The sequence below is a fragment of the Schistocerca serialis genome, chromosome 10, assembly GCF_023864345.2.
Source record: "Schistocerca serialis cubense isolate TAMUIC-IGC-003099 chromosome 10, iqSchSeri2.2, whole genome shotgun sequence".
NCBI lineage: Eukaryota > Metazoa > Arthropoda > Insecta > Orthoptera > Acrididae > Schistocerca > Schistocerca serialis.
Window position 1 is genome coordinate 163,866,422 of NC_064647.1, and position 26,772 is coordinate 163,893,193.

Here is a 26,772-nt window from a genome sequence, read left to right on the forward strand (position 1 = left end):
TTATTACCACTGCCTGTTAGGAGAGTCATGGAATGTGATGATTGAAGGTGGTGAGTTAGTCGACTGCATCTGTTTTCAACCAAGTAGTTAAAATCCCAGGTCACTTTCTTAATTAATTTTATGTTCAACATTTACATCTGGTGTTCAATAGCTGAATATAACATCAATGTGCACCCCTTTTAATTAAAAGGGATCAATTCTGAATTAATTAATGTCAACACTGCCACCGCCATTCAATCAGGAGTCACAGGGCATTATTACTTTCTTTGCGTTATCTGACATTGCAGTAGTTATGCACTCTCTGTTGATCTGTTAGCCAATTACCTGGGGTGAACACACACCAAAACCAGATAAGTGACGGGTGGAGTATTACAGTGGTTACACGACAATAACATCCCTGTAATGGACTGGCCTGCACAGAGTCCTGATCTGAATCGTATAGAACACGTCTGTGATGTTTTGGAACTCCGACTTCGTGCCCGGCCTCACCGACGGACATCTATACATCTCCTCAGTGGAGCACTCCGTGAAGAATGGGCTGCCATTCCCCAAGAAACCTTCCAGCACCTGATTGAACGTATGCCTGCGAGAGTGGAAGCTGTCATCAAGACTAAGGGTGGGCCAACAACATACTGAATTCCAGCATTACCGATGGAGGGCGCCACGAACTTGTAAGTCCTTTTCAGCCAGGTGTCCAGATATTTTTGAACACATAGTGTACATACACCACTGGAGATATTCTCAAAATTATGTGATTGTATGACAAATAGTTCAGGATAGACGACGTCATAGGCATTGAGCTGCATGAAACTGAAACTCGAGGGCTACAGTCGCTATAGAGACAGGTGAAATACACTGACAGAAAAAAAATCGCTCACTGAGCGAGGTCGTGTAATGGGGCTACGAGAAGCTGGATGTACCTTCTTCGATACTCCAGAAAGAAAGACTTGTCAGGAATGTAGCCACTGTACATGCCTGGTGGCAGTGGTGGTCACGAGAATGAACGGTCACCAGAAGACCGGGCTCCAGACGGCGACGTTGCACTACCGAGATGGAAGACCATCGTGTTTGGGGTAAGACTCTGGCGCATCGTACTGCATCAGCAGCAGCAATATTAGCAGCAGTTGGCACCACAGTGACACAATGAACTGTTACAAAGCGGTTACTTCAAGGACAGTTCGGAGCCAGATGCCCTGTAGCGTGCATTCCACTGATCTGAAACCACCGCCATTTGGGACTTCAGAGTTGTCAAGCGAGAGCTCACTGGAGGGCAGGGTGGAGGTCTGTTGTGTTTTCTGATGATTGCCGTGAGTTTATTACAAGAAGGTCAGTTGAAGGCCTGCAACCAACCTGTACGCATGCTAGGCACATTGGACCGACATCTGGGGTTCGACTTCGTATGACAGTGGGAGCACTCTCGTGGTTATCCTAAACACCCTGACAGCAAAACTGTACATCAGTCTGATGATTCGACCTGTTGTGTTGCCATTCAAGAAAAGCGTTACTAGCTGTACTTTCTAACAGGATAACGCTCGCCCACATACCGCTGTTATAACCCAGCATGCTCTACAGAGTGACAACATGTTGCCTTGGCCTGCTCGATCACCAGATCTGTCTCCAATCCAGCATGTATGGGTCATCATCGGAAGACAACTTCAGCTGCATCCACTAACATCATTAACCGTCCCTGTGTTGACCGACCAAGTGCAACGGGCAGGGAACTCTACCCCAGACACTGACATCCGGCACCTGTACAGGACAATGCATGCACGTTTGTATGCTTGCATTTAACATTCTGGAGGTTACACTGATTATTAATGTACCAGCATAGCCTACCTCTCTCTTACATTAACCTGTGATCTTGCAATAGGAACCACTTAAATTTGTTACCTAGACAAATGCGTTCGCGAAATTTCATCTCTCTACATTAATTAGTTTTTGGTACTGCGATTTTTTCCCTCCATATGTGTGCACTAAAACATGTAAAATATGTTAATACGTATGACATATACACACATTAGGAAACGTTTTGCATCACCCTGGTTTCCAGAGGAGATAGACGATGACTGTCCCTTTGACCAGATATATCACTAAACCCGCCCAAAGATATAAACAACCATGCATGAGCACAGGGGGATCCAACAGCCGATCAGTTCCAGTCATTCCACCAGGAAGGAGGTACACGGCTCCTGTTGTCTGTAGTTCAACCATGACTAGACGGTCAATACCACGGATCGATCGCGTCCACATTGTTACTTTGTGCCAGGAAGGGCTCTCAACAAAGGAAGTGTCCAGGCGTCTCGGAGTGAACGAAACCGATGGTTCGGACATGGAGGAGATACAGAGAGACAGGAACTGTCGATGACATGCCTCGCTCAGGCCGCCCAAGGGCTACTTACTACTGCAGTGGATGACTGCTACCTAGGGATTATGGCTCGGAGGATCCCAACATGTTGAGTAATACTTTTAATGCAGCCACAGGACGTCGTGTTACGACTAAAACTGTGCAAAATAGGCTGCATGATGTGCAACTTCACTTCCGACCGCCATGGCGAGGTCCATCTTTCCAACGACGACACCATATAGCGCGGTACAGATGGGCCCAACAATATGCCGAATGGACCGCTCAGGATTGGCGTCACGTTCTCATCACCGATGAGTGTCGCATATGCCTTCAAACAGACGATCGTCGCAGACGTGTTTGAGGCAGCGTGGTCAGGTTGAACGCCTTAGACACACTGTCCAGAAAGTGCAGCAAGGTGGAGGTTCCCTGCTGTTTTGGGGTGGCATTATGTGGGGCCGACGTACGCCGCTGGTGGTAATGGAAGGCGCCGTAACGGCAATACGATACGTGAATGCCATCCTCCGACAGATAGTGCAACCATATCGGCAGCATATTGGCGAGGCATTCGTCTTCATGGACGACAATTTGTGCCCCCAGTGTGCACATCTTGTGAATGACTTGCTTCAGGATAACGACGTCGCTTGACCAGAGTGGCCAGCATGTGCTCAATACACGAATCCTATCCAACATGCCTCGGATAGATTGAAAAGGGTGTTTATCGACGACGTGACCCACCTGCCTCTTTGCGGGATCTATGCCGAATCGCTGTTGAGGAGTGGGACACTCTGGACCAACAGTGCCCTGATGGACTTGTGGATAGTATGCCACGACGAATAGAGGCATGCGTCAGTGCAAGAACATAGTACTGGGTATTGGAGCTACTGGTGCGTACAGCAACCTCGACCACCACCTCTGAAGGTTCCGCTGTATGGTGGTACAAATGGAATGTGTGGTTTTCATGAGAAATAGAAAGGGCGGAAATGATGTTTATGTTGATCTCTATTCCAGTTTTCTGTACAGTTTCCGGAACTCTCGGAACCGAGGTGACGCCAAACTTTTTTTGATGTTTGATCTGTGTGTATGTGGGCAATGCCATTGGTAAGAAGGTCACCCTTTCTCAAAACGATTTCAACCAAATGTGGTACAAAAGTTACTTCCCATCTGGGAGGAAATATTGTGGGGGTAAGAACCACCATTCTCCTATTGAGGTGAGTGTGGTAGCGTGGCGAGAGAAGGGGAAAGAAGAGGCAGACCGACAGAGTGGGAGGGGGGGAGAAGATGGGTACATAGAGGGGGAAGGAGCAGAAGGACAGAGAGAGGGGAAGAGGTAAGAGGAGGGTATGAACAGAGAGATGCGGGAAAGAGAAGGAGGAAGACATGGACAGAGAGAGGCGGGGAAGGAAATGGACAAAGAGCGGTGGGAGGAAAATTGCAATCAATACATGCCCGAAAAACGCATTAACACATTAATAAATTTCCATTTGAGTTGCGAGTGTACAGTAGACAGGGCTGCACCTGTGACAACAACACTGGCGGTGATCGGGCTGGAACTCAAGTGGAACTGAGTTTGGATGAGAGGCACGGTAGCTGATATTTACTTTTGATCTTCTTTTAAAAACCCGAGTGGTTCTATCCGAGATGTTAACAAGTATACGGTACCGAGGCGTGTTTAGTTTTCTTCACTACTGCATCTTCTACAGCCAAGGTAATGTCAGTATGAGCTCTCGCTCTACTTTTCTTTAATTTATCTGTGTTAATTCCATTTATTATTAGCGGATTCAAACAGTTGCTTCAATACTGAGCACACACTGGGTAAGTTGACGCGCCACACAAACAAAGAAGGGAATGCCTTCTCGAGGTCTGGGATCTACAAAATTAAATGTAGCGAATGCAAGAGGTTTTATATAGATCAGACGGAACGTAATTTCAGCACCGGATATGGAGAAGACGGAGAGCAGTAATTTCATGGTGGCAACACGTTTCAGAGAGGCCGGCTGGAGTGGCCGAGCGGTTCTAGGCGCTACAGTCTGGAACCGCGCGACCGCTACGGTCTAGGCGCTGAATCCGGAACCGCGCGACTGCTACGGTCGCAGGTCCGCATCCTGCCTCGGGCATGGATGTGTGTGATGTCCTTAGGTTAGTTAGGTTTAAGTAGTTCTAAGTTCTAGGGGACTGATGGCCACAGATGTTAAGTCCCATAGTTCTCAGAGCCATTTCAACCATTTGAACCGCTACGGTCGCAGGTTCGAATCCTGCCTCGGGCGTGAATGTGTTGAAATGTTCAAATGTGTGTCAAATCTTATGGGACTTAACTGCTAAGGTCATCAGTCCCTAAGCTTACACACTACTTAACCTATCCTAAGGACAAACACACACACCCATACCCGAGGGAGGACTCGAACCTCCGCCGGGACCAGCCACACAATCCATGACTGCAGCGCCTTAGGCCGCTCGATTAATACCCATGGATGTGTGTGATGTCCTTAGGTTAGGTTTAAGTAGTTCTAAGTTCTAGGGGACTGTTGACCTCAGAAGTTAAGTCCCATAGTGCTCAGAGCCATTTGAACCATTTGTATCAGAGAGACCGCCTACACTATTTTTGAAGCCAGCGAAGCCCTTCAAACACTACCTACAATCAAGGGATGAAGAGTTCTGGATGCACTGGTGGACATGGGCATGGAAACGAGCATGTGAAGTAAGTTCGTAGCTATGTGAGTGGATCGAAGACTTCTTAAATAACAGAACACAGTATGTTGTCCTCGATGGTGATGAGGATGAAATGACGAGGAGGACAATACAACACGCCGTTCCCGAGCGGAGAGAAACCTCCTACCCGGGTGGGAATCGAACCCGGGCCCGTTTGCAGGGGAGGCGAGCACGATACCACCCAGATAAGCAGGCAGACTATGGCAAGTCACTTCATGGCCCCTGCATCACAACAACGCACGCGCACATTCATGCCCTTTGGTGAGTGAATGTGGCAGAAAAAACGAAATCATCATGCTCCCTCATCATCCGTACTCTCGAGACCTGGTCCCTGCGGACTTCTTATTTAGTTTCCAAAGTTGAAAACCCCGTCGAGAGGACGAAGATTTGCGACGACAGACGAGATAATAGAAGATTCGCAGTGGAGTTTGCGCGATCCAGAAATAGGCGTACCAAGACTGCTTCCGGGAGTGGAAACGGCGTTAGCAGCAGTGTATCAACTGTGGAGGAGAGTATTTCGAAAGAGATCATGCAGAATAAGAAAAAGGTAAGGGTAGAGAAATTGTGTGGACAAAATTTCGGAAATTTTTGAACACACCTCGTACTCGGTTCTCATGCGGCTTTATCAGCTGGCTGATTTTTTGCTCTCGCCTTCGGTTTCAATAGAACCCCGTGTCACTGCAGGCGTGAGTGTGAGGTGTTACCTCTATCTACATTATTCCTTGTTGTTGTTGTTGTGGTCTTCAGTCCTGAGACTGGTTTGATGCAGCTCTCCATGCTACTCTATCCTGTGCAAGCTTCTTCATCTCCCAGTACTTACTGCAACCTACATCCTTCTGAATCTGCTTAGTGTATTCATCTCTTGGTCTCCCTCTACGATTTTTACTCTCCACGCTGCCCTCCAATGCTACATTTGTGATTCCTTGATGCCTCAAAACATGTCCTACCAACCGATCCCTTCTTCTAGTCAAGTTGTGCCGCAAACTTCTCTTCTCCCCAATCCTATTCAATACCTCCTCATTAGTTACGTGATCTACCCACCTTATCTTCAGCATTCTTCTGTAGCACCACATTTCGAAAGCTTCTATTCTCTTCTTGTCCAAACTAGTTATCGTCCATGTTTCACTTCCATACATTGGCTACACTCCATACAAATACTTTCAGAAACGACTTTCTGATACTTAAATCTATACTCGATGTTAACAAATTTCTCTTCTTCAGAAACGATTTCCTTCTCATTGCCAGTCTACATTTTATATCCTCTCTACTTCGACCATCATCAGTTATTTTGCTCCCCAAAGAGCAAAACTCCTTTACTACTTTAAGTGTCTCGTTTCCTAATCTAATTCCCTCAGGATCACCCGATTTAATTTGACTACATTCCATTATCCTCGTTTTGCTTTTGTTGATGTTCATCTTATAGCCTCCTTTCAAGACACTGTCCATTCCGTTCAACTGCTCTTCCAAGTCCTTTGCTGTCTCTGACAGAATTACAATGTCATCGGCGAACCTCAAAGTTTTTACTTCTTCTCCATGAATTTAAATACCTACTCCGAATTTTTCTTTTGTTTCCTTTACTGCTTGCTCAATATACAGATTGAATAACATCGGGGACAGGCTACAACCCTGTCTCACTCCATTCCCAACCACTGCTTCCCTTTCATGCCCCTCAACTCTTATAACTGCCATCTGGTTTCTGTACAAATTGTAAATAGCCTTTCGTTCCCTGTATTTTACCCCTGCCACCTTCAGAATTTGAAAGAGAGCATTCCAGTTAACATTGTCAAAAGCTTTCTCTAAGTCTACAAATGCTAGAAACGTAGGTTTGCCTATTCTTAATCTTTCTTAATTATTCCTTGAAGTAGTGCAAAATTCGGAAATTTGTGATAAGGTCTGATGGGACGAAACTGCTGAGATCATCGGTCCCTAAGCTTACACACTACCTAAACTAAGTTACGCTAAGGACGACACACACACCTACGCCCGAGGCAGGACTCGAACCTCCGACGGAGGGAACCGCGCGGACCGTTACAAGACGCCTAAGACCGCGCGGCTATTCCGCGCGAAGTACTGCATTTCCAAAAGTTAACGAACACTTAGGTCATCCTGTACTTCCAGATCTCAATGTCGTTACCAGCCCCGTCCTGTGATGAACGCATACGTAACACACTACACGACTAGGAATGAATCTTGTTTCATTGTACCGTTTTCAATAGTACAATTTCGCGTGGATTACGTTATCGGTGGCCAACTGCCTTGCCGCAGTTGTAACAGCGGTTCCCGTCAGATCATCGATGTTAAGCTCTGACGGGCTGGGCTAGCACTTGGATGGGTGACCATCCAATCTGCCGAGCGCTGTTGGCAAGCGGGGTGCGCTCAGCCCTTGTGAGGCAAACTGAGGAGCTACTTAAGTAACGGTTCCGGTCTCGGAACCTGATATACGGCCGGGAGAGCGGTGTGCTGACCACGTGCCCCTCCATATCCACATCCAGTGACGCCTATGGCCTGAGGATGACACGGCGGTCGGTCCGTAACTTTGGGCCTTCATTGCATGTTCGGGAGTAGTTTAGTTTTATACTACAGGTGCATGTCGGTAGCCTGAATACACTGAATTTGTTTATACCACTGGATTTTGAGATGGTTTAACCAAGATAACTGAGGATGCTTTTTTGAGGTATTCTGAATTTTTGGTATGTGGTACACTGTACACATTTCTGCATCGTGTAACATGAGGTCATCTTCATCCCCGTGGAACATTATTGCGTCATCGGTGTGTCTTTTATAGTAAAGAGCCATGTTTTTAACTAACGGATTATTTTGGAAAAAGTTAATTTCAATGTTATTCGCAGAGATGCCTGCAGTGGTGCCACATAAACCCCCGACCCGTAGATATGTGTCGTCGTGACACATGATAAGGATGAAATAAAGTGCCACGTCGAGAAATTCTACAACTTCTGTAATTTCACCTATACTGTCTTTTTTATACTGTAATAAGATATTTTTATCACGATAGTTTGCCTCTCCGGTACATATAAATTCTGAAGACGTAAAGGATCCAAGGTCATGTCGGGAGGTATATGAAGGCCTTTAATTTGGTCAACAATTTCAGCTGTCCGTAAATACTAAATGTATCGGGCAAAGTACGTAGCTTCCTTTAACTATTTTTTGAAGAGATAATTTGTACAGTTGACACTGGCGATGAGGAACGGGTTGGATTGGTGATAATTACGGCCTCTTAATTCAGTCAGGAAGGAAAACCGGTAACGGCTGGACCAGTAGGGAATTTACACACTTCATTCACTGGTAGAACACTAATTCATTTCACAGTTTCAATCACAAAGCAGAAAATTAAGCTTTTAGTTATTTTGTTAGTTAATTGAAAGGCCAAGCACTGAGACTGTCATTTAAAATCCAATGCAAGTTTAAATAACTTATAGAAAACTTTAATCCAAGATGACTTAATATTCTTTACGACAGAACATACTCTATACAGGGAGTTACAAAAAGGTACGGCCAAACTTTCAGGAAACATTCCTCACACACAAAGAAAGAAAATATGTTATGTGGACATGTGTCCGGAAACGCTTACTTCCCATGTTAGAGCTCATTTTATTACTTCTCTTCAAATCACATTAATCATGGAATGGAAACACACAGCAACAGAACGTACCAGCGTGACTTCAAACACTTTGTTACAGGACATGTTCAAAATGTCCTCCGTTAGCGAGGATACATGCATCCACCCTCCGTCGCATGGAATCCCTGATGCGCTGATGCAGCCCTGCAGAGTGGCGTATTGTATCACAGCTTTCCACAATATGAGCACGAAGAGTCTCTACGTTTGGTACCGGGATTGCGTAGACAAGAGCTGTCAAATGCCCCCATAAATGAAAGTCAAGAGGGTTGAGGTCAGGAGAGCGTGGAGGCCATGGAATTGGTCCGCCTTTACCAATCCATCGGTCACCGAATCTGTTGTTGAGAAGCGTACTAACACTTCGAGTGAAATGTGCAGGAGCTCCATCGTGCATGAACCACATGTTGTGTCGTACTTGTAAAGGCACATGTTCTAGCAGCACAGGTAGAGTATCCCGTATGTAATCACTATAACGTGCTACATTGAGCGTAGGTGGAAGAATATGGGGCCCAATCAAGACATCACCAACAATGCCTCCCCCACGTTCACAGAAGATCTGTGTTGATGACGTGATTGGACAATTGCGTGCGGATTCTCGACAGCCCACACATGTTGATTGTGAAAATTTACAATTTGATCACGTTGGAATGAAGCCTCATTCGTAAAGAGAACATTTGCACTGAAATGAGGATTGACACATTGTTGGCTGAACCATTCGCAGAAGTGTACCCGTGGAGGCCAATCAGCTGCTGATAGTGCCTGAACACGCTGTACATGGTACGGAAACAACTGGTTCTCCCGTAGCACTCTCCATAGAGTGACGTGGTCAACGTTACCTTGTACAGCTGCAACTTCTCTTTATTTATTTTTTTATTTATTTACTTATTGTTCCGTGGGACCACATTAAGGAGAAGTCTCCATGGTCATGGAACGAGTCAATACATAAAATTATAACACGATTGTAGAAACAGATAAAATGAAATATAAGAAACATATTCAGGCGACACATCATTAGTTTAAATAAAGAAATCAAGAATGTAACACTGGAATTTGCTTAATTTTTTAGCTCTTCCAGGAGCTCCTCGACAGAATAGAAGGAGTGACCCATGAGGAAACTCTTCAGTTTAGACTTAAAAGAGTTTGGGCTACTGCTAAGATTTTTGAGTTCTTGTGGTAGCTTATTGAAAATGGACGCAGCAGAATACTGCACTCCTTTCTGCACAAGAGTCAAGGAAGTGCATTCCACACGCAGATTTGATTTCTGCCTAGTATTAACTGAGTGAAAGCTGCTAACTCTTGGGAATAAGCTAATATTGCTAACAGCAAACGACATTAAAGAAAATATATACTGTGAGGGCAATGTCAGAATTCCCAGACTATTGAATAGGGGTCGACAAGAGGTTCTCGAACTTACACCACACATAGCTCGAACAGCCCGTTTTTGAGCCAAAAATACCCTTTTTGAATCAGAAGAATTACCCCAAAAAATTATACCATATGACATAAGCGTATGAAAATATGCGAAGTAGACTACTTTTCGTGTAGAAATGTCACTTATTTCAGATACTGTTCTAATGGTAAATAAAGCGGCATTTAGTTTCTGAACAAGATCCTGAACATGAGCTTTCCACAACAGCTTACTATCTATCCGTACGCCTAGGAACTTGAACTGTTCCGTCTCGATTATAACATGCCCATTCTGTCTGATTAAAATATCAGTTCTTGTTGAATAGTGAGTTAGAAACAGTAAAAACTGAGTCTTACTGTGATTTAGCATCAGATCATTTTCCACAAGCCACGAACTTATTTCATGTACTACATTATTTGATAATGTTTCAATATTACACACAAGATCATTCACTACCAAGCTGGTGTCATCAGCAAACAGAAATATTTTTGAATCACCTGCAATACTAGAAGGCATATCATTTATATAAATAAGAAACAGCAGTGGCCCCAGCACCGATCCTTGGGGAACGCCCCATTTAACAGTGCCCCATTGGGACTGAACATCATTACCACTCTCAATATTGCAGAGAATTACCTTCTGCTTTCTGTTCTTAAAGTAAGAGGCGAACCAATTGTAAGCTACTCCCCTTACTCCATAATGTTCCAACTTCTGCAGTAATATTTTGTGGTCAACACAGTCAAAAGCCTTCGTTAAATCAAAGAAAACACCTAACGTTCGCAACCTTTTATTTAATCCGTCCAAAACCTCACAGAGAAAAGAGACTATAGCATTTTCAGTTGTTAAGCCATTTCTAAAACTAAACTGTACATTTGACAGCAAATTATGTGAATTTAAATGCTACAGTAACCTTGTATATACAACCCTCTCGATAACTTTAGCAAACACCGATGGCATAGAAATAGGTCTATAATTATCAACATTATCCCTGTCTCCCTTTTTATAAAGTGGCTTCACTACCGAGTACTTTAATCGGTCAGGAAACCGACCACTCCTAAAGGAAAGGTTACAGATATGGCTAAGTACTGGGCTAACATACATGGAACAGTACTTCAGTATTCTGCTAGATACCCCATCATATCCATGAGAGTTCTTGGTCTTTAGTGATTTAATTATTAACTCAACCTCCCTCTTGTCAGTATCATGGAGGAGCATTTCAGGTAACAGTCTCGGATCTCTTTTTTCTATGAGCGCTATATGATTCCCTGTTGGGACTAGGTTTCTATTTAGTTCACCTGCTATATTCAGAAAGTGATTATTAAATACTGTACATATATGTGACTTATCAGTAACACGGACATTCCCACTATGCACTGATTCTATATCCTCGACCTGTCTCTGCAGACCAGCCACTTCCTTTACGACTGACCATATGGTTTTAATTTTATCCTAATACTTAGCTATTCTATCTGTTTCTAACGTTTTGATATAATTGCCACTTTGTTCTACAAGATATTCTTATACCTTTAGTCAGCCACCCAGGCTGCCTGTTTGTGCTAGTACCCTGTTTTGAACGTTCTAACGGAAAGCAACTTTCAAAGAGCACGAGAAAAGTCTTGAGGAAAGCATTATATTTATCGTCTACTGTATCAGCACTATAAACATCTTGCCACTCTTGTTCCTTGATAAGGTTTACAAAAGTCTCTACAGCAACTGGATCAGCTTTCCTAAAAAGTTGGTAACTATATTTAACCTGTGTTGCGGCACAAAAATCTTTTAGACTTAAAATTTATGCATCATGATCTGAAAGGCCATTCACCATTTTGCTAACAGAATGCCCTTCTAGTAATGACGAATGAACGAAAATATTGTGTATGGTTGTTCTACTGTTCCCTTGCACTCTCGTTGGAAAGAATACGGTTTGCATAAGATTATATGAATTAAGGAGGTCTACCAGCATCCTTTTCCTTGCACAATCACTTATACAATTTATATTGAAGTCACCACATATAACTAACTTTTTGTATTTCCTATAAAGTGAACCAAGAACCTCCTCTAGCTGTAGCAAAAATGTTGTGAAATCGGAGTCTGGGGATCTATAAATAACAACAGTAAGAAGTTTAGCTCCACTAAATTTAACCACACCTGCACAACATTCAAACACCTTTTCAGTGCAGTACTTTGAAACATCAATTGACTCAAATGGGATACCGTTTTTCACATACATGGCTACTCCCCCACACCGCAAAGAGCTCCTAGAAAAGCTGCAAGCCAACCTGTATCCTGGCAAAGGAAGCCTCTGAATTATTTCCTTATTTAAGAAGTGTTCAGATATACCAATATTTTCAGAGTCAACATCTACAAGTAGTTCACTAACTTTATCTCTAATGCCTTGTATGTTTTGATGAAATATACTAATTCCCTCATTTATCGGATACCTAAGCTTTGTCGAAAGTGGTGTCTTTGTAAGAGAGACTTCCCTTAAGGTCAGCTGACTTCAATGTAAAAAAGGTACAGCTCTAACACCCACAACTACCGGAATTTTCCCATGAGTGATCCCACCACCCCCACCTATGCTGTCACCTATAAGCTTTGCCAACCTCCCCTTTCCATACCTGTTGAGATGCAGGCCATGTCTAGTGAAACCCGTCCTGCTGATAGACTCCACCGACACCACTGAAATGTGACTCATGCCTTCTGTCATTAGCGCACCCCCAAGTCTCATGTTATTACGCCTGACAGCTGTATTAAGATGAGGCTGATCGTGACGCTGAAACAGTTCCACGAAATGCAAATTCGTGTTGCCAGTCTGAGTGGCTATTTTTTCCAGGTCACCATTTATGTCGTACTGCCCATCCCTATCAATACTCTGACGCTGACATTAGAGTTATCGTCAACTGCACGAAGAATTGCCTCGTCCATTGCAGGTGTCCTCGTCGTTCTAGGTCTTCCCCAGTCGCGAGTCATAGGCTGGAATGTTCCGTGCTCCCTAAGTCGCCGATCAATTGCTTCGAACGTCTTCCCGTCGAGACACCTTCGTTCTGGACATCTGTCTCGATACATACGTACCGCGCCACGGCTATTGCCCCGTGCTAATCCATACATGAAACGAGCATCTGCCAACTCCGCATTTGTAAACATTGCACTGACTGCAAAACCACGTTCGTGATGAACACTAACCTGCTGATGCTACGTACTGATGTGCTTGATGCTAGCACTGTAGAGCAATGAGTCGCATGTCAACACAAGCACCGAAGTCAACATTACTTTCCTTCAATTGGGCCAACTGGCGGTGTATTGAGGAAGTACAGTACATACTGACGAAACTAAAATGAGCTCTAACATGGAAAATAAGCGTTTCCGGACACATGTCCACATAACATATTTTCTTTATTTGTGTGTGAGGAATGTTTCCTGGAAGTTTGGCCGTACCTTTTTGTAACACCTTGTATAAGATACAGAATTTAATAACTGTAATGCCATAATAAAGGCAGAAGTAAATTTATACAACAGTACGAGAAGAGATTAGAAGGGCCTTAATTACCGAATGGTGAAAATAAAACATGATTTATACATGATTGATTAAAAAAAAAAAATGCTGGAACCACACTTGAAACAATGAAAAACAATTTAGCTCCAGTATCTAGGCATGACAGTTTTAACCCTAGCATTACCAACGGGGGGGCCTCGTAGGCCCACTGACTCAGTTTTTCTATGTTGTATCCACACCCTTTGATATATGAACTTGAAAGCAAAGGTAATTGTTCGTTATTGAATGTACTATTGAGTCATTACAGAATTTCGGAATAAAAATGTAATTAAAATTCATTTACTTGATTTAATTCTCTGTGGGCCTTAGAAGCCCACCCGTTGGTAATAGCAAGGAAAGATTTACGAGGTTGAGTCTCTCGTTTCAAATTCTTACCATGAAACGAATTTTGGCATTGTTGCCTTCAGACATATTATTATGAAGCGGACCATTGTTATTTTCAGTGTTTCTTTTGCTGTTGAACCAGCAACATGAGTAGACATCGTTTACGTGATAGTTCCATTGAAAGAGTGCTAGAAGAAGTTTTGAACGAATCAGATTTAGAGGAAAGTGAAGTGGATGATGATGTGGAAGAAATTAGAACTGATTCATCGTCTGAGAATGAAGATGAGATTGAAGCCAATCCACCAGATGATAATGATACGGAATGTGATAAATTCATTGCAAAAAGTGGACGAGAGTATATTACGAAGCCATCTCGACAATATCGGCGTTCTGTACAAAATATAGTGCGAGAAAGAATGGGGCTAGGACAACAAGGAAGAATTGCGTCTCCGAAAGAGGCTATAGAGCTCTTTTTTACACCTCAAATTATGAATCTAATAAAATTACACTCAAATGAAGAGGCTTCTCGACTAGGTATTCAGCACACAGATGAAGATGAGTTATTTTGTTATATAGGACTCTTGCTAATCATGGGTTCAAATCACGACAATAAGATACCTGTCCAAGATTTATGGTCTTTGCTTCAGGGCCGACAAGTGTACTATGGATCAATGAGTCGGACCCGATTTTTCGAATTGACTAAAATATTGAGGTTTGATGATAAGAACACAAGAGAAATTCGTCGCCAGACTGACAAGTTTGCTCCAATGAGGGAAATTTTCGAAAGCTTCAATTCTTCACTTCCATTGTATTTCATTCCTGGTCTACATACAACAGTGGATGAGATGTTGTCTTTGTTCCGTGGTCGCTGTCCATTCAAGGTGTTTCTAAAAGAAAAACCTGGAAAATACGGCATTCTAATTCGAATGCTGTCTGATTCTGAGACTAGATATGTGATCAGCATGGACATCTATACAGGCAAGTCAGGAAATACACAGCATTCAAATGGACCGATGGAAATTGTAAAGAGACTAATAAAACCTATTGAAAAATCAGACCGTAATGTTACCACAGATCGGTACTATACTTCAGTGGAGCTTGCTGAGACTATGGAATGATTTTCACCTCACACTTGTTGGCACCCTACAGTCTAACAGACGACACATACCTGAAGAGCTGAAGAGTACAACTGACCGCAGTTTACACTCTTCCATCTTTGCTTATACTGACCCTCAAACACAGAGGCCACCAGTTACTCTTGCATCAACGCTAGTCCGCGAGAAGCCAAAACGACTGCTGTTGATGCTTTCAACTTATCACTCAGAAGGGGTGTTGAATGAAGACTCAAAAAAGATTAACATAAATCTTTTTTATAATTCTACAAAGGGAGGCGTGGACACCATAGACCAGATGGCAAGACACTACAGCACAAAGAGAGGAACAAGAAGATGGCCTTTGTCCCTCTTCTACACACTCATTGACATAGCAGCAATAAATGCATATTCACTCTTCCTCCTCAACTTTCCGAATTGGAAAAAGAATTTGCTAAACCGCAGAAGAGTTTTTATCACTAACTTAGGTCTCGAACTAATAAGATCTCAAGTAGATAAACGGGCACAAAATTTGTATGGACTTCAGAAGCCAGTAATAATGGCAATGGAAAGCATCACACAACGGAAGCTCAGCTGCTCTGTAGAACCATCATCCTCAACAGCAGAACCAGGAACACGTGGACGGTGCCACCTACGCTGCCAAGAAGCTGCATCTAAAAAGATCAAGTACAACAAGCTGGGAAAGTCAACTGTTACCTGCTCTCAGTGCCACAAACACGTCTGTGGGAAACACTGCAGGAAGACAGTGTTGTGTGAAAAATGCGTTGCAGAATGAGACAGTAAATTTTGTTTGCTTCATGTAGTGTATCGAATTAAAAAAGTCGTTTTTATAAGAAAACACTATTTTGAAACATTATTCCAAAAAATATATAAACTGAATCTCGTGATTTGTTCATTTTATTCCTATTATAATAACATCTTTTATTATCCAGTATACAAAAACAATGTCTAAGCATTTTGAATTGTTATTAGAGGTATCAGAAGTAAATAAACTTGATTTATGATAAAATAAATTGTGGTATTCTTTATGGGCCTTTGAGGCCCCCCCCCCCCCCCCCCCGTTGGTATTACATGTAACAAAAAATACGTAGGTAATGCTAGGGTTAAGCTGAGGAACACACATCAATTGAAGATTAAACACTTTTTTTTCTATAACACAAGAATAATTGAGTTACAACAGATTAAGGTATATGTTGGCATCCCAACACAGGTCAATATTTGCTTAAGGTGAAGGTCACAAGCTAACGGATACAAATCGAGAATTATTCCAAGTATAAACTTCACTTGAACAGCGACAGTAAGCAGTTGGAGGAAACAGCGCGAAAGGCAGTCACCGGCGAGGGCTGCTGAGCATACGCACGCCAGATGACGTGAAGAGCCCGGCTAAGCAAGCCGACGGGGCGTAAGTAAGCGGGGCCCGACCCTGCGTAGCACGCACGAGCAATGGGGGACAAGAGACTTACTAACGACATCTCCACGCAGCACAGATAATTTTAATTAGGCGGAATTCCAACACACAGCTGTGCGTCAAATAGATACGAGGGTTGTCCAGAAAGTAAGTTGCGATGGGTAGCGGAATGGAAACCACAGTGAAAACCAGAAACGTTTTATTTGGAGCAGTTAGGTACACCTTCCTCCTACTTCTCTATATATTCGCCTTTCTAACTTTGAGTTTTGTCGTAGTGTGTTATCAACTTTCCAATATCATTGTCATAGAAAGCAGCCGCCTGTGCTTTCTGCACTGGTCTGCAGCTCGTTGTCTGTGGAAAAATTTTGTCTTCATAGGCAGCGGTTCTTGTGAGCAGAGATGAGACTCAGGGGGAGCCAATTACGGACTGTATTGTGGGTGATCAAATACTTCTGGTCGGAAACGTTGCAGGAGCGTCTTCATTGCCCCTGCAGTGTGCGGCCCAGAATTGGCATGACGAAGGAACTGCTCGACAGTTGTGTTATGTGGGCTGCATGACACAGGCGAAATCTCTAATCAGGCCCTCATACTTGGCGGGAGACGCTATTCAATACGCGTCTTTACGTGCTCACTGTTCATTCAAAACTGAAAAGAGCGATGCGACACGATCGACGGGCATACTAGAGACGCAGCCCAACACATCTGTGCAAAGCTTTACCGGATTTTCTCAGTAGTTTCCATTTCGCGACAGATCGGAACTTACTTTCTGGACAATCCTCGTAAGTCTCAGGGTAGAATTAATTACTCTGAACTCTAACCCAAAACCATAAAAGTTAACTGCTTTTTAATAAGTTAACCAAAAGATTTAACAAACCAACTACAAATATTTTAAAAAAGTTGTTGCAGCAATAAGAAGGTAATATAAAAAACCATTAGAACAGCCCCAAGGATACTTGCATGATATTCAAAGCTCATCAGTATTCACATTAGTCCCTAGCGGTTCGGAAAGAACAAATGCTTTCTGGAATGGTCTAAAATTTATCCGAACGACGTACATAGAACAGACACACCATGTAATATCTTAGACAGCGTAGACCTTTATTATTGGCTTCAAAGAAACCAGAACAACAAAAGCAGTTTATAAATTGGGAAATAAAAATAGCAACACACATTTTGACATGAAGAATTAATCATCTGTGGTAACTGGTAATAATAGAGATTTCACTGCTCCTCCAATTGAAAATTACAAGATCAATCAACAACATGGCGAATGGACAGCTCAGCACTGGCTTCACGTTCTCTTCACCGATGAGTGTCGCATATCCCTTAACCAGACGATCGTCGGAGACGTGTTTGAAGGCAACCCGGCCAGGTTTAAAGCCTTAGACACTGTCAGGCGAGTGCAGCAAGTTGGAGGTCCCCTGCTGTTTCGGGGTGGTATTATGAGGGGCCGATGGACGCCGTTGGTGGTCTTGGAAGACGCCGTAACGTTTGTACGGTACGTGAATTCCATGCTCCGACCGATGATGCAACCATATCGGCAGCATACTGGCGAGACATTCTTCATGGACGACAATTCGCGTCCCCATCGTGCACATCTTGTGAATGACTTCCTTCAGGATAACGACATCGCTCGACTAGGGTGGCCAGCATGTTCTCCAGACATGAACCCTATCGACATGCCTGGGATACATTGAAAAGAGCTGTTTATGGACGACGCGACCCACCAACGACTCTGAGCGATATACGTCGATTCGCCGTTGAGGAGTGGGACAATCTGGACCAACAGTGCCTTGTGGATAGTACGTCACGACGAGTACAGGCATACATCAGTGAAATAGAACGTCTCACTGGGCATTACACTTATTAAATTCTGTATCTTATACAAGGTGTTACAAAACGTTACGGCCAAACTTCCAGGAAACATTCCTCACACACAAATAAAGAAAATATGTTATGTGGACATGTGTCCGGAAACGCTTATTTTCCATGTTAGAGCTCATTTTAGTACGGCATTCTGGACCTCCACCTCTGAACATCTCGCTGTATGGTGGTACAACATGCAATGTGTGGTTTTCATGACCAATAAAAAGGGCAGAAGTGATATTTATGTTGATCTCCATTCTAATTTTCTGTGGAAGTTCCGGCACCCTCGGAACCGAGGTGAAGCAAAACTTTTTTTGATGTGTGTGTAATTCTCATGGCACTGTCTAATATCATTCACCGACATTACATCATCCTTGTTCTACTTTTACCGATCCCCATTTTTTGTTTATTGTTATTTTCAAACATTATTCATTTAGCCAGTCTCAAATATTTGATATGTTATAATTTAATATGTTAGATTTTAAAAGGTACATCCAATCATATTCATCACACAGAGAACACACACACACTCTCTCTCTCTCTCTCTCTCTCTCTCTCACACACACACACACACACACACACACACACACACACACACACACAGACACACACACACACACACACACACACACACACACACACACACACACAGATATATATATATATATATATATATATATATATATATAAGAAGAAATGCAGATGGTAAACGGGTATTCGTTGGACAAATATATTATACTAGAACTGACATGTGATTACATTTTCACGCAATTTGGGTGCATAGATCCTGAGAAATCAGTATCCAGAACAACCACCTCTGGCCATAATAACGGCCTTGATACGCCTGGGCATTGAGTCAAACAGAGCTTGGATGGCGTGTACAGGTAGAGCTGCCCATGCAGCTTCAACATGATACCACAGTTCATCAAGAGTAGTGACTGACGTATTGTGACGAGCCAGTTGGTCGGCCACCATTGACCAGACGTTTTCAATTGAAAGATCTGGAGAATGTGCTGGCCAGGGCAGCAGTCGAAAATTTTCTGTATCCAGAAAGGACCGTACAGGACCTGCAACATGCGGTCGTGCATTATCCTGCTGAAATGTAGGGTTTCGCTGGTATCGAATGAAGGGTAGAGCCACAGGTCGTAACACATCTGAAATGTAACGTCCACTGTTCAAAGTGCCGTCAATGCGAATAAGAGGTGATCGAGACGTGTAACCAATGGCACCCCATACCATCACGCCGGGTGATACGCCAGTATGGCGCTGATGAATACACGCTTCCAATGTGCGTTCACCGCGTTGTCGCCAAACACGGATGCGACCATCATGATACTGTAAACAGAACCTGGATTCATCCGAAAAAATGACGTTTTGCCATTTGTGGACCCAGGTTCGTCGCTGAGTACACCATCACAGGTGCTCCTGTCTGTGATGCAGCGTCAAGGGTAACCGCAGCCATGGTCTCCGAGCTGATAGTCCATGCTGCTGCAAACGTCGTCGAACTGTTCGTGCAGATGGTTGTTGTCTTGCAAACGTCCCCATCTATAGACTCAGGGATCGAGACGTGCCTGCACCATCCGTTACAGCCTTGCGGATAAGATGCCTGTCATCTCGACTGCTAGTGATACGAGGCCGTTGGGATCCAACAAGGCGTTCCGTATTACCCTCCTGAACCCACCGATTCCATATTCTGCTAACAGTCATCGTATCTCGACCAATGCGAGCAATCGCGATAGGCTACAATCCGACCTCTATCAAAGTCGGAAACGTGATGGTACGCATTTCTCCTCCTTACACGAGGCATCACAACAACGTTTCACCAGGCAACGCCGGTCGAGTGCTGTTTGTGTATGAGAAACTGGTTGGAAACTTTCCTCATGTCAGCAAGTTTCAGATGTCGCCACCGGCGCCAACCTTGTGTGAATTCTGAAAATCTATTCATTTGCATATCACAGCATATCCTTCCTCTCAGTTAAATTTCGCGACTGTAGCACGTCATCTTCGTGGTGTAGCAATTTTAATGGCCAGTAGTAAGACTCATACAAAATGTTTACAATGGTTTATCAGAACAATTAAACGATGATGCGTTCATCTGCCAAAAAGTGAAATTTATCTCGATGCAGTGCGATTAGTGACGTCACACTGATAGGAAGGTGATGTCTGCTGCCCGTGGTGTCGCAGTAAAACAGTCGATGTCCTCCTCCGTGTTGCAGTGACATAAGGCCGAATCAACCAACAGGTGTATCGGTGAGAACAGCCCATGGCTCAAGCAGACGTGAAACGTTTCAACGGGAAACTTTCTGTGCTACACACTATCCTTTCCGTTGCTACACACTATCCATTGTGTGAAACCGCTCCTCCAATTCTTTTTGCGTCTCTGGCAGAATTGCAATGTCATCAGCAAATCTGCAAGTCACTGTTACTTCTGTCAGAAAATTAATTCAGTTTCCAAGTTTTCTCCTTTGTTTCCTGAACTGCTTGCTCAGTGTTCAAAGTGAATAACATCAGGGGTAGGCCACAGCCGTGTCTCACTCCCATCTCAGCCAATGCTTTCCATTAAGGTATTTCGACTCTTACAACCGCAGTGTGGTTTATGTGTTACGAAGTCTCTTTTGAATGTATGTAACAGGTGTGTTGACTTATGTCATCTTGCTCGGATAGGAATGCACAAGTCATATTTTAAGGTCTAAAACAGTAAACCAGTCAAATCTTTTGTGAAGTATTTTAGAGGAATAAATCTAGACCCACTGAAGATGACACATAGATGTCCAAACATGTATACATCAATAATAAATGAAAAATGTTTTGTTAAAGGTGTAATTTTAATACCAAATATAGTCTAATGTGTTAAGTAAAATGTGCACAGCAAATAGGACGAACAAAATGACAACATAAGCGTTTTAAATATGACTACTGAAGATTATACATGTAGATTGAGAAACAATAGAAGATCTACTGATCTAAATAGTGAGAAAGAGTTTTATGACGCTACTTCCCAAGACGTTATGGATGTGATGTTACATGGTATTATGCTCCAGGTTTTTCAACAAGTTTCAGTATATTAAGCGTGCATGCAGTTTTCACACGTGCTTCTCGAAAATAATGAATGGGTGGCCTTCAATTAAAATGTAAGGGGAAACAAAGAGATAGGGCACATACTGAGGTGTGAAGGAGCGTTTTAAAATGTGACAGTTTGGTAGTGGGTGCCACTGGGGAAGTGGGGAGGGTAATAATTGTGAAGGGAGACGTAAGGCTTAGCTCCAGTGACTCGAACTAGTCTATTGATAATGATTTCAGTGTAAAATTTTCAAAGGATTATATGGTGTACTGCTCACTTGTCATACTCTGTGCGTTCTTTTTTAGTTTGGTATCTTTCCTCAGTCCTGGTTAAGATCATTGTAAGCAGTTACTTGTATCATATTTAAAATTTGAATGGTCACAAAATGTTTTTGGGCCTTATGAATAATTCTGTATTTAGCAACGAATGAAACAGTGACTATATATGTTCATAATAACACTTTATTTTATACAGTAATATGATGTGGGTTGACAATCAGAATCCGTGCTCTGCCATCGTCTTCTATTCCTTAGTGTTAGCCACTGGAGCGTGATTCAAGTCATGGACAAGTTGAAGGCTTCGGTAGCTGCAACAATTTGCACATAGTCAATTAGTCGTACTTCACACATTAGAGTTCTCTCAAACAATAACAATACATAATGAAATTTGGTGCATACATAAAGATTCATTGCCTTATTCTGATGGAGTTAACATATTCATTCAGTCTAATGAGTTAACAGACTAATCTACCCTTCGATTCCGTAACAATGGCAGAAATCTGATAAATATATGAAACACTTTTAATCGTTTCTTAATATTGTTATGTATAATACCATGTAAAGACAAGCTGTTGTTTAAAGTTGTTAGCAAATATCTGGAAAAGTTCTTGAGTGATATACATCAAATTTTTACATGATATTTTAAAAATATTCGGACAGACATAGTTCACACATTTTTAAATATATGTGGTGTATAAAGTTAAATGCACTACACAAAGGGGAAATGTTTTTATGAAAAATTTCGAAAAGTTCTTGATCGATTTACTTCAAATTTTAACGCAATAGTCTAAGTGTTCAGGTAGACATAAGTTAAATATTTTTAAGTGTATATGGCACACAAATATATATGTGAAATATATACAACTATACAGAGGTGTTGCTACCGAAATTCTCGAGAAGTTCTTGACCGACTTACTGAAAATTTTGACACGATACTGTAATAATCATTCAGTCGAACATAGACTACATTTTTTGAAACAACAGTGTACAGGCACTCTATTAAAAGCGATTGCAAGGAAGAGAATGTTGTGCAGTGTTCTGCTCTGCTGTGAAAACGTGTGGTTTTGTTTTATTTTTAGCAGTTAGTTTTAACTACAACAGCAGGCGCTTCAACCATCAAACAAAATGTTTCTCCCGTACATATATTTTCTCGCTATACATATTTTAAGCAAAAATTGTGCCCACAACAACTTGTTGTTTTGTTTTCCTCCTCACATTGGGTTATCACAAAGAACAGGAAACTTGTATTGATGTCTTATCGGCATATGATTAGAATACTACTACGGAATCTGAACTTTCAATAACAATAAACAAGACTCAGAGTCTATGACAGGTGTTAATAGGAGGTGGACAGAGAGGGCAGGGGAAGGAAATGGACATAAATAGGAGGAAGTCGGAAATGTAAAGAGAGAGGGGGAGCAGGAGGTGTACAGAAAGAGGAGAAGAAGGAGAATAGGACGTGTATCGAATTCTCCTACATCTGTAGCAACTGTGTTGCTGGGTCTGTTAGTTATATTACATTATGTACTTATTTTGTGACCCTTTTTTTAAAGTGGCTTGGACAATGTGAGCCATGACACACCGTTATGTAATGAAACAGTATGTATACGATAGAATATTGATTTGAAAATTTACAAATATCAATATTCATAAAATTAAAGAATTAGAAAAACAGAGAAAAATTGTGAGAGTGGAGAAATAAACAAGACATTACAATGGAAAGTTCATATCTACCAGAAGGAACTCCTGTACAGAATACAATAAGTTATTCACAAGGAAGTTTTACAGCTTACATCTGAAGGCTTAGGATGTACTATTAATTTTTTTCAATTTTTTCAGTTGTGTTGGAAGGCTATTGAAACTGAAAGCATTCTGTACAGTACTTAAAGAAGTATCTAAATGCAAGTGTTGTCTGAGTGCCTGCAGTTCACTGAATGCATGTTGCAGTTTCACCCAGTTAAGTCAGTACTGTGAACAACAAACCCTGTGATGGAATATGTGTACAGAGATGGTAGAGTTATAATTCAGAGGCACCCGAACGATGTCTTACATGAAGTTCGTGAACTGACGCACTAGACCAATCTGAATACCATTTTTTTCCCCGAAGAATAGTCTTGATGGGTGCACAGAGTTGTTCGAACATTTGATACCACAGAAAATAATAGTATGATAATAAAATTAAGCAAAGGAGCTCGAATGCTTCAGTGTGAGACATAGTGGAGATTGCAGCATTCGGCACCTGCGCAAGGTCTTGAACCTAAGCTCCCAAGTAAATTTTTGATCTATTGACAGTCCTAAGAATTTAAAATGGTAGATTTCACTGACTCTTTGGTCACCTTGGAACAATAATTTTTTTCTTTTACAGGAGCTATGTGCCAGAAAATGCGTGCACTACATTTTGTGGCTGTTAAGACTTGATCCTTTCTTCGAAAGCCATGTGCTCACATTAAACGCTACCGAGAACAGAACTCTGTGGCAGCCCCCACCTACCCCACTTTACATGACACCAATTGCACCAGGCAGATCCGAATATCCTCCCTGTTTGTTGACACTGACGCTGGAGGACAACCTTCTGGTCCCTAATGCAGATAAGTAGAGGATAAGAAGAGGATATGTGTGTGTGTGTGTGTGTGTGTGTGTGTGTGTGTGTGTGTGTGTGTGTGTGTGCGCGCGCGCGCGCGTGCGTGTGTGTATACTGGTATTTTGATCGAAATAAGTCCACTTGATAATGGGAGTATCAATAAAATCGACTTATTACAGTTATTTGTCTATTTCAGTTAAATATTCTCAGCAATATAGCGTAAATCTAATATAAACTTAAGCAAATGAAATCTACCTTGGTTATGAAACAAGTGTTCACTAATATTATTTCTTATATAGTACTCACCAACACTTTACAAATCTCATTCCAGAGGTTTGAGAGTAATTCTGATTGTTGGTCCTGGCGCTGAAAGCAGATAAACGGGAAGTCAGTTGAAGATGATTACAAACACCGCTAGTGTCGAGCTATTAATCTACATTTAAATATATACGACCGTCAAAAATCAGCAATTTCTAATTTAAAGAAGAATAAATTGAAAGAAAAGGAATGAATAATTTTCATGATGTGAAAATATGTGCTGTATATGCTTCACAGATGTGAAACAGGCTTTTGGCCACGAAAGCATAGTGTCGGGCTAAAATCGAAAGAATGACAAATACTGAAGTAGGGGAAACTTCAAATACGATATTAGATGGTTCAAATGGCTCCAAGCACTATGGGACTTAACAACTGAGGTCATCAGTCCCCTACAACTAAGAACTACTTAAAGCTAACTAACCTAAGGACATCCCGAGGCAGGATTCGAACCTGCGACCGTAGCCGCAGCGCGCGTCCGGACTGAAGCGCCTAGAACCGCTCGTCCACAATGGCTGGCCACAATATTAGAAATGACATTTCACACACCAGTAGAATGAGCTCTGTGGAACAACCTTATTGTTGTTGTTGTGGTCTTCAGTCCTGAGACTGGTTTGATGCAGCTCTCCATGCTACTCTATCCTGTGCAAACTACTTCATCTCCCAGTACGTACTGCAGCCTACATCCTTCTGAATCTGCTCAGTGTATTAATCTCTTGGTCTCCCTCTTCGATTTTACCCTCCACGCTGCCCTCCAATACTAAATTGGTGATCTCTTGATGCCTCAGAACATGTCCTACCAACCGATCGGTCCCTTCTTCTAGTCAAGTTGTGCCACAAACTCCTCTTCTCCCCAATTCTATTCAGTACCTCCTCATTAGTTATGTGATCTACCCATCTAATCTTCAGCATTCGTCTGTATCACCACATTTCGAAAGCTTCTATTCTCTTCTTGTACGAAATATTTATCGTCCATGTTTCACTTCCATACTTGGCTACACTCCATACAAATACTCTCAGTAACGACTTCCTGACACTTAATTCTATACTCGATGTTAACAGATTTCTCTTCTTCAGAAACGCTTTCCTTGCCATTGCCAGTCTACATTTTATATCCTCTCTACTTCGACCATCATCAGTTATTTTGCTCCCCAAATAGGAAATCTACGTTACCACTTTAAATATCTCATTCCCTAATCTAATTCCGTTAGCATCACTCGAGTTAACTTGACTACATTCCATTAACCTCGTTTTGCTTTTGTTGATGTTCATCTTATATCGTCCTTTCAAGACACTGTCCATTCCGTTCAACTGCTCTTCCAAGTCCTTTGCTGTATCTGACAGAATTACAATATCATCGGCGAACCTCAAAGTTTTTATTTCTTCTCCATGGATTTTAATACCTACTCCGAACTTTTCTTTTGTTTCCTTTATTGCTTGCTCAATATACAGATTGAAGAACATCTGGGAGAGGCTACAACCCTGTCTCACTCCATTCCCAACCACTGCTTCCCATTCATGTCCCTCGACTCTTATACCCGCCATCTGGTTTCTGTACAAATTGTAAATAGCCTTTCGCTACCTGTATTTTACCCCTGCCACCTTCAGAATTTGAGAGTATTCCAGTCAACATTGTAGAAAGCTTTCTCTAAGTCTAAAAATGCTAGAAACATAGGTTTGCCTTTTCTTAATCTAGCTTCTAAGATAAGTCGTAGGGTCAGTATTGCGTCACGTGTTCCAATATTTCTACGGAATCCGAACTGATCTTCCCCGAGGTCGGCTTCTACCAGTTTTTCCATACGCCTGTAAAGAATTCGCGTTAGTATTTTGCAGCCATGACTTATTAGACTGATAGTTCGGTAATTTTTACGTCTGTCAACACCTGCCTTCTTTGGGATTGGAATTATTATATTCTTCTTGAAGTCTGAGGGAATTTCGCCTGTCTCGTATATCTTGCTCTCTAGATGGCAGAGTTCTGTTAGGCCTGGCTCTCCCAAGGCTGTCAATAGTTCTAATGGAATGTTGTCTACTCCTGGGGCCTTGTTTTGACTTAGGTCTTTAAGTGCTCTGTCGAATTCTTCACTCTGTATCATATCTCCTATTTCATCTTCATCGACATTCTCTTCCACTTCTATAATATTGTGCTCAAGAACATTGCCCTTATATAGACCCTCTATATACTCCT

The 26,772-nt window shown here is 42.3% G+C and overlaps 1 protein-coding gene across 2 annotated transcripts in view; it reads right to left on the reverse strand.

The window, feature by feature from the left end:
• Nucleotides 1-21,856: 21,856 nt before the first annotated feature.
• Nucleotides 21,857-26,772, reverse strand: part of LOC126425077 (gamma-interferon-inducible lysosomal thiol reductase-like) — a 362,141-nt gene continuing 357,225 nt past the window's right edge. For both annotated transcript variants that reach the window (XM_050087990.1, XM_050087988.1), the window contains exons 5-6: nucleotides 24,579-24,638; nucleotides 21,857-21,999 (exon numbers count right to left, since the gene is read on the reverse strand). In XM_050087990.1, the coding sequence (XP_049943947.1) occupies nucleotides 21,973-21,999; nucleotides 24,579-24,638 (87 nt within the window). In that variant the 3' untranslated portion in view covers nucleotides 21,857-21,972. The remainder of the gene's footprint in view (nucleotides 22,000-24,578; nucleotides 24,639-26,772) is intronic.